Source organism: Natrix helvetica (genome assembly GCF_964273705.1).
Source record: "Natrix helvetica genome assembly, chromosome: 1".
NCBI classification, from domain to species: domain Eukaryota; kingdom Metazoa; phylum Chordata; class Lepidosauria; order Squamata; family Natricidae; genus Natrix; species Natrix helvetica.
In genome coordinates this window covers 136,046,102-136,056,109 of record NC_138548.1, presented here as the reverse complement: position 1 = coordinate 136,056,109, position 10,008 = coordinate 136,046,102, and the positions used below count along the sequence as shown (strand labels likewise).

At 34.8% G+C, this 10,008-nt stretch overlaps 1 protein-coding gene across 1 annotated transcript; it reads left to right on the top strand.

Annotated features, from left to right (window-relative positions):
* Positions 1–208: 208 nt before the first annotated feature.
* Positions 209–8,278, top strand: ROPN1 (rhophilin associated tail protein 1; the record flags this gene model as incomplete). Its single annotated transcript, XM_081938456.1, has 5 exons — positions 209–324; positions 2,089–2,206; positions 5,132–5,293; positions 6,558–6,733; positions 8,212–8,278. 5 exons carry the CDS (start codon positions 209–211, stop codon positions 8,276–8,278), a joined length of 639 nt encoding a protein of 212 aa, XP_081794582.1.
* Between the last annotated feature and the right edge of the window lie 1,730 nt (positions 8,279–10,008).

Sequence of the window (10,008 nt, the reverse complement as noted above, 5' to 3'; positions counted from 1 at the left end):
AACATGGAAATGATCTCTGTTGCTCCTAAATCTTCACAAGGACTCTGAAGATATAAGTTTTGCCTATGCAGATCATACACATATGGTCTCTGCAATGTCTTTCACAATCAGGATTCTATACTTTGTAGATTTCTTAATAGCTGAGTTTTCTTATTCTGTGTAAACACGGTTTCCAAAATTGCTGTTTTTCCTAACAGGCACAATAATTATGCCGCAGACAGATAAACAAGTATGTATTCCTCCAGAGCTTCCAGATTTGCTGAAGCAGTTTACAAAAGCTGCTATTCGAACTCAGCCTCCAGACCTGATTCAATGGTCTTCTGAGTAAGTTGAATGTTTTGCCAACTTCAGTATCATGCTTATTTAAAAGTTACTCAAGCCTAAATTGTATCGGTTATAGTATCTTGCATGTCATTCTTATATGTCCTGCATTTATTATTCTCTCTCTCTCCCTCTTCCTCTCACATACACAAAATACACAAAACGTACACTATCACATATTGTACATTTCTTAGATACATACTTAGTGTATACTATACTGTAATTTTCAGATATATACTCCCTACTGTATCATACAATTTAACATTTGCTATGCATCATTAAGTCTTTAAATCAAAAACATAAGTTACAACATATATAATTCACTCACATCCCCAAAGGGTACACTTATAATATCATCACAGATATTCTTACATTTTTACTCATAAACAAACTAAAGAGATGTTTTAATGCAGAATCATTTGCTATCCATGTATTTATTATCAAACATGTTTGATAATAAATTGTTTTCATTGTTTTTTAATTCATTCAGCAACCAGCTTCCAACTAAATCATTGATGTATAACATCCCAATTTGTACAGAATAGTGTTTGAACATGCTTGTGATAAAATTGGACTTTGGTTGTGCTTGTGATACACTAGACAAATTATTCCAAAAGCAGACCAATATTTTGTTTGTACTATTAGCAGGGAATGCTGAATGTTGCATGGGGATGACTAAGGCTGTTAACCTACAAATTCCTTTTTTATTGTTACATTTTAAAATGTGTTCTGAAATCTCTATGGAATTTAAAAGGAAGCTGAGTTGTATTACTTGTCTCAAAAAGCAAAAAAGAAATAATAGCTCAAATTATTTTTAACTTATAAAAATCACTTATGAATACATTTATTTGAGTATCTGTCATATTCACGTCAGTTTATTCCAGTAGAGTACAGTGCTGGGGATTAGGACTTTATAAGGCAACAAAAATTCTGATACAAGCCATTTATATTCCAGACTTGTCTTCCTAAAATTATTTCACTGTGCTGAAAATCTCATGGGCAGCCTGAGTGTCTCTTGAAAAATGTCCTCACAAGATTGTGGTAGAGAAGCACCTATATGGTACAAGGAGTTGCTACTGGAAGAAACATATTTTCTTCCCCCTGCTTTACTCAATAAATACAGAGAAGCCTCTAGTTTTTTTAATATTGCCATTTGCATTTTTGGAAGAAGTGCCTTTCCATATTTTCAGATATATTTGTTAATTTCCCTCCCTGATTCCTGCATCATGTAAAAAGCATTTTTGAAGAGACAATATTGATTGGAAAAGATAAAGAGATTTTATAGCACACACCATACTTTTGCAGGCGGGGGAGGGGTAGTCCCTCACTTTCAGTGACGTTTATTTTGTAGTGTTTTATCACCAGTAATTTTAATGTTTTTTCATATAATTCAATTTTCTAGAAGTACTTGATCTCTTGTACATTATTGGGTGCATTTATAATGTACAAATGATCCTTCGTAATCCTTTCCATAGCAGCATCAATACTTCAGATCATGTTCTTTCGTTAAAATATGTACTATTTATATTCACAATGAGTGGGTCTCCAATCAAACTTCACGGAGATTTTTTTTTATTATAACAAAATAAACAATCTCCAAACTAAGATGCAAAAGATTTGAAATAAGAACAACAATTTTAATGTCAACTTAATTACAAACAAGTGGAAGCTTTTGGGTGTCTAAGCAACTAATCAGCCAATGTCTCATGCATATTTATGCTAAGAGCTGTTGATAAAAAGAAAACACTATTTTGTCTTTGTGTCCAGTTATTTTAATGCCATGGCCCGTGGAGAGGCTCCTCCTGTAAGAGAACGAACAGATCGGGTGCCTTTATCAAATTATGCAGAGCTTACTCCAGAGCTCTTGAAAGTCTTACACCAGAGAGTAAGAAATATCTACTTTCCATTTAGGGGCAAGAACATAAGAGATTTGAGTGTTTGTGTGTACATGCATCCAATTACTTTGTGTCTTTTATGTGTTTTTTAATGAATTTCATTCACCTGCTTTAGAATTAATGTTAGGTGCATTGCCTTTCTTGTATACATGATATACAAGAAGTTCTAAGAGCATTGCTAAAGAGTTAAAGTCCATATTTAAATATTATTTTAAAAGATTCATAGAGTTCATTAACATTTGTTTAATATCATCTTGTGCAGCTTTTAATATACAGTACAGGAAAGAAATGCTTTTTGCAATTTCCAATTTTGAAAAAGGAAATACATATGAGAACTCACCAAAATTATATAATAACTTCATAGGGGTCGGCAGCTCATATATAAAACTTGATCATAATTACCTGAAAGAAATGTGGGAAAGCAGCATTCTAATGGTCTGGGCATCATATGGTTAGATTCAAAGATTAGTACAGATGATCTGTACTCATTAACAGTTTGACATTGATTTGGATCACACATATATGTGATATATGTGATAAAAGAAAAAAATAGCTTCTAGATGAGACAATGTTGACACATTTAACACATGCAACCAAAATAATTTTAACTTATTTTAACATTGTATCATAACTAACTAGCAATTGTATGAGAAGTTATAAGTACAGGTAGTCCTTGACTTACAACAGTTCATTTAGTGACCGTTTGAAATTACAACAGCACTGAAAAAACTGATTTATGACGATTTTCACATTTGAATTACCATTGCAGCATCCCTGTGGTCTTGTGATCAAAAGTCAAATGCTTGGCAACTGCTCATATTTCTAATGGTTGCAGTGCCTTGGGATCATGTGATTGCCTTTGGCGATCTTCTGACAAGCAGAGTCAACGGGGAAGCCAGATTAATTTAATAACCATGTTATTAACATAAGAACTGCAGTAATTCATTTAACAACTGTGGCAGGAAAAATCGTAAAATGGGGCAAAAGTCACTTAACGAATGTCTCACTTAGCAACAGAAATTTTGGTCAGTTGTGGTCGTATGTTGTACAATAAAACCTAATGGATGCTCAGGTAGTGAATTTTGGATGCAATAGATAAAATTTCTGTTTGGACATATCCTCAGTGAGGCCATTAATTTTATCTTAATTTTATGATATCTGCAGCTACTGAACTCATTTACAGAAACTTATACCACTTCCATAATGCTATGATCACAAAAATGGTGTATCTTGATGCAAATCACATACTTGGAAAAATAATGGATATTTCGGAGTACCAGACATCTCCATTCAACTAGTCCATTAAAAGTTTTAGTGGACTTCATCTGTATTCACTCATCCTGACTGCCTTAATGTTGTTCTTTTTGTAGATATTTCTGGAACAAGGAATTTGTTCCCTTTACACATGTTTTGGGAGAGAAAAGAGAAATAAGCCTGAAGCAACTATGGCCTCCTGGTTATGCTAATGTACATGTATAAATCTGTTTACTATTTGGTTAATTTCTTCTTGGAGGTTGTAGCTTTCAGAGTGGAAACTTCATTCAAAATCCCAATGTTCAGTCATAAAGGTCCTTCCTAGAAAACTATGTAGTGCATATATATCATTATAGCATGTGGAAACACATATGATTCATCCTGAACAAATCTGGAACTTTTTAAAATTCTGGAAGGTTTGCAAGGCTGGGAGATGAACTGTCGTATTTATTTGCTATGATTCTTAATTGAAGACTGTAATTATTATTGAGGACTACCACCGTTGCTTGATATTTTACAAAAAATATACACCCAAAATTAAAACCAGCATTGTTAGTAATAATTACATATATAATTAAAAAATAAAAGCCGGTTTTAAAAACGTGTCTCCGAAACGTGTCTCCAAAAGAACTGGGATTTCCCAAGTTTATTTATTTTATTTATTCATTGGAATTTGTCAAACAAAATCGAGAACAAGAAGAAGAGAATAAAAATACAATGACAGGGACAATAGGCACTTTAGTGCACTTATGTACGTTCTCTCTACTGACCTCTTAAATATGAAGTAAGGTCCACGGAAGTCAATTTGTGACTGAAAGTTGTCATGAAATGAGCTCAGAGCCACTGTAGGAAAATTCTCCCTAGGATGTTTTCGGTGAATAAAAGAGGAGCATCCTAAAACAGATGTTCTCCCAAGTGTTTTGAACCTGAAACCTATGAGTTTTAAAGATAATAAACAGCACATATTTTCCCTCTATCACAAAATCTGCTATATTTTTAGCATTGATATAATGCCATCTTTGTAATTCTTCCAAATTACAAAGAATTACAAAGAGAGCAATATCAATTCCAATTTTTACCAGCTCCAGCTCCATGTTGTAAACAATACGACTATAGTTAATTTTCAAGCTGGCAACACAAGGATCACCATTTTATAGTCATTTTCTTTTCAGAAAGGATATGGTTGTTATATCAACCACAGCTGATCAAAAATCTCTGGGCTGTTGCTTCTATCTGAGAAACCAAATCTCAAATGCTGAAATAACTTTTGAGATCATACCTCAATTGATTTGTTTCATTTCCTTGGATGAAAAGTATTGATCCCTCTGCTTATTTTCAATTTGGGGCCATATTCTGAATGGGCTCTCCTCCAGGCATGGGTGCTAAGCTTTGACAAAGAAATGACTTTACATCATGACTTAGTACATTTATGTGCAGACTACTCTCATTTTGCTCATTACGGTATTTCGGTCCCATTCTTTGCTTCAAAAGAGTAGTAACACAATTGCAAAAGTGATCAACAGTTATACATATATCCCAATTTCCTTAATAATACCTCAGTTCTTCTATCCTTAAAATGCATTTTTAAAACCTTAAGAAATGCTTGCAACTATAAACCCACATTAATGTCTTCACTTATAATGGCTGTTATTTCTTTTCAGGTGGGTGGGAGGCTAATCATCCATGTTGATGAACTCGCCCAGATGTGGAAAGTGCTGAATCTCCCTACAGATTTATTTGAAAGTATCATGAATGTTGGACGTTTTACTGAAGAAATTGAATGGCTCAAGTTTTTAGCTCTGGCCTGTAGCTCTCTTGGAGTTGTAAGCTTATTATTTTTAGTTGTTTCCTTTTCTTTTGATGTCTAGCATGCTTGCAGTATTTAAATTCTCGGTAGGTGATTTGTCTGTTCTTTATAGTGTATCGTACATCATTAAGATTTTTAAACCATCTTCCCTGAAACCGCTTGTCCAATATTACTTAGCATTTTAGATTTAGTCAATAGTCAGGACACTTTAGGAGAAGAGACATGTTAATCTATAGAAACCAAAAAATCAAAATGATTTTCTGATTAACACATCTTATTAACAAACATTTACTTTAGTGAGCTATAGCTCACTGCACCAGATGCATGGAATGGCTAAACAGATGTAGGATTTAAATTAAGATGAGGGGAATGAATGGAAGACAGGTTGTTTATGCAGATGTATGTGACATGTGAGACAGTTTACAAATATTTTCCCCACCATCTTATCCAGATTTAAATTCTATTCTTGTCATTCCATGAATCTAATGAAGTAAACATTCATCAAGCTCATGCCTTTTAATAGCGTTTGTTAATCTGAAAAAATGCTTCAAGCTCCTTCTGACCAAAATCAGGAGGAGAGAATAATCTAGTCTGGAAAAAAAAATGAAATCAAGCCTCACTTAGCGAGGTTATTCAGGTTGCCCAGAGCTGCTTCTATCAAGATCATCAATTTTAATAAGGAATTTGGTCTTCAATAGGTTATGCTGAAGATCTGTTGTAAATATGCAAAATCTTGGAAGCTATACGAATTTCCAAACCTCATTTATAGTGAATTAATTGTGAGTTATGTGTGGGTGTGCATGTCAATATAAAGATATTTAAAATTAAATTGCATCCCTGAGCTTCCTATCATGGTATCTATTAGTTTCTCCCAATTGTTTTTGTATATACATCTTGTTTACACAACACTGTCCTTTTTTCCCCCACAATAATGCTGTTAATCCCCAAATCGTTTCGTTGACATGTTCGGATCATGGTTTTGGATCTCCTTGGAGGAGATGGGCAAGCAGGGGATTGGATACTTGGAAATAAATACTTGCCATTTCACTATGATGGATGTAGCCCATCAGAAAAAAGAAACCCAAATGAAAAGCACCAAGGAAATACCTACTGCCAAAGACTTCATAATTATAGACTCCATTCTAGCCCTGCCTAACCTATCACAGAATTTTGAATTCCCAAGGTATTTTTTAAAGGATAGTTGAGTTACACGTGTGATGACTACTCATTCAGTTACTAATACTAATACATGTTATATCCTTTCTGTTTTTGAAAATAAGACTATTGCAAAAACTCTGAAGATAATATGTGAAGTTTTATCTAATGAGAATGAAAGTGGTCCAGCTCGTATCCCTTTCAGTACTTTCCAGTTTCTCTACACTTACATTGCGGAAGTGGATGGAGAAATCTCCGCATCTCATGTCAGTCGAATGCTGAATTATATTGAACAAGAGATGTAAGTAACACTGATATATAAGGTAAATGTCAAAGAGATGTAGCTTATGTTAGCAATAGCAGCCAACCAACATAAATGTGCAGTAGATGGAATAGGTTTCAGGGAAGTGCATATAGCTAAGTTATATACCAAATTCATTTACAGGCTTGTACATAGAAATTTCACACATCCATTTGACTCATGTTAAGTATGTTCACAACTTCTTCCTGAAATCGTATTCCATTTATTTAAATAGGAAATAACCGTATAGATGAGTGCCCCCCCCCAACCAGGGACTGGTTCTGTGGAAATAGGCTTTTCTGGGGACTGAAGGGGGTGTGGTTTTGTGCACTGCCTGTATCTCACAGATGGGGCTTGGCTTGTTTGTGAGGCCCGCTTTCTGGCATGCTGCACCCCGATGCTGGTCCATGGCCTGGGGGTTGGCGACCCCTAGTATAGACTGCTTCTTCTAACTGATGTGCAGATCCATTTTTGAATGTTACTCAATAACTTTGGGAACTCTGAGCAAATCTTTTTCCTCTACAATACAATACAATACAATACAATAGTAGAGTTGGAAGGGACCTTGGAGGTCTTCTAGTCCAACACCCTGCCTAGGCAGGAAACCCTATACCATTTCAGACAGATGGCTATCCAACAGCTTCTTAAAGACTTCCAGTGTTGGGGCATTTAATGCATTGGTATTCGGTGGTGCTTTTCAGCTATGCTTGTCACCTAGTGCCAATCCAATGAACTTTTCCTCTAACTTTCAAATTTGCTCCAAGGGTTTGGAGGACTCCCCCAAAATAGGAGGAGGGCATGGAAGGAGAGGGGAAATAAAGGGCCCAGGAAAGTGAGGCCCCATTCTGTAAGCAAGAGTTAGAATGAACAGTCATCCGCAATGCAAGCAAGAAATCTATATAATTACACTTTCTAAAACTATTTTTGAATTGTAACTTTTTAAATATGGATTGATACAGAACAGTGTTATCTAGACAGGTCTCAGTTTAGGAGATGATAGAGAGATATAGAATTTGCAAATTGGCTTGTCTACAGCTAAAAAGTTAAATATTCTTAGATGACTTATGCTTAATGCAGTTATAAAATCGGTGTCCTGAAAGTAAATTGCTAGTTCCTAATAAATTTTACAAAATCCTTTCCAACAATCCATAGCCCAAAAATATGGGTAAGTATTTAAGAACTCATAATCAGAAACTAAGAGAGGAATAGAGAGGAGATGGTTTCCATGCAGATATTCTGAAATTTATATGGTTACAATTTAAAGATTTAAAGGGGAAGAGAAGACTTAAGGGATGCCAAAGACTGATCAGGGCAAAATCTACATTGATTATAGTTTCTGCCTGATTTAAAACAAAAAACCTGGAATCAAAACAGTACCGAAAAAACAAGGATATTGCTACAACTTTATGTGAGAAACATTTAGAGTGTGTATTTCATAAGCAAAACTAAGCCGTTTTTTCCCCATGTTTTCCATGCAGCATCGGGCCAGACGGCTTGATCAAGGTGACTGATTTTACCCAGAATCCTCGAGTCAGGCTGGAGTAGATTCTCAATACATCATACACTATCAATGTTAGATGGAGGAAGAAACAGAGAATAGAATGACTTAAACAAATAGGCCAACCTCTCAGTCACTTTTTCCCTTTGTGTCTGTTAATAAACAGTTTGGTAAAGCAACCACTAAGAAAGATGAAAACATAGATTGAGAAGGTGCCAGTGAAATACAGCACAGTCTATTGTTAATTTTATAGTGTTTTGATATACACACGTCCACCCAAATAAATATCACAGACTACCAAAGAGTATAAACCTATTGAATATATTTGAGGTCCATCCTTCTCCCCCCTTTTTTTTGCATTTCAAATTATCTGGCATTGCCATGCAAACATGTTGGGAATTTCAAAACTTTTATTTACAGAAGATTATTAGGATTTTTTCCAAAGTGTCTACAATTGTAGAAAGAAACGAGTAAACTTGGGATCAGGCTATAGGCTTGTTTTTCTAATACTTCTAAGTGACTATTCTATTATCATTCATCCCAAATATAATGGTTTAAAAGTTCCTCATATTTAAAACTTTTTGTGGGCTCTCTCCATATACCAGCATTTTGCGAGGATATTATTTTATTTAAAACATTTATATAGCTACTCATTTTGTAGTTAACTGTGGGCAGTTTTATAGCAACAATTGTATTGGTTTTCCCTATTTTTATGTACTGTGAAACAATAGCATATAAATAGTGCTGCAGTTGTTTTCCACAGTAAATCCTTTTAACCGGCAAAAAAACAACTTCTGATGATTTCATGCCAAACTAGAGAAGCTAGAGGAGAAAAATTAATCCTTCTAAATGGTCTGCTTGAATCACAAATTCACAACAAAATTGGAATGGATTTGAGATACTGTATTGTTTGTAACCATGTCTATGGATAAATATATCGTACGAATCCAGTAATTTTTAAGCCACAGTTAAACAATGGTGAACAAAGTATAGGTTGAATATTCCATTCCTGCTTTTTTTTTCTATAGTACATCTTTTACAAATTGGCTATGAAAGGGGCAAATGAATATAGGTAGTCCTTGACTTACGACCACAATTGCACCCAAAATTTAAGTGAGACATTTGTTAAGTGAGTTTTGCCCCATTTTATGACCTTTCTTACCATAGTTGCAGTTGTTAAATTAGTAACAGTTGTTAAGCGAACTGGCTTCCCCATTTACTTTGCTTGTCAGAAGGTCGCAAAAGGAGATCATATGACCCTGGGACACTGCAACCGTCATAAACATGAGTCAGTTACCAAGCATCTGAAATTTGATCATGTGACCATGGGGATGATGTAATGGTCATAAGTGGGGAAAATTGTCATGTTACTTTTTCAGTGCCGTTGTAACCTTGAACAAGTCATTAAATGAACTATTGTAAAGTTGAGAATTACTTATAATCAGCTGAAAATGAAGAGATTGGACAGTTTTCCCCTAGGCTTTAGGAAAGCAGAATTAGAGGTTTATTGGGTTTTAGTGAACAGATGAGTTCTAAATCTTACCCTCTGAGGAATGATACCTGAGTCTTGCTTAATAAACAATGGCACTGAAATCTGATATATTAGGTATATCATTTGGTGTATCGCCATTTAAGCAAGCGTTTTCCTTCATAATAAAGTGACAATAACAATGGCAGAGTTTCTACAGGTGAGAAGGGTGCCATCTTAGATCTTAACCTGGAAATACTGGGTTTGTTCCCAAGGTATCTATTGTAAGAATGCCCCAGCTGTTCTTTC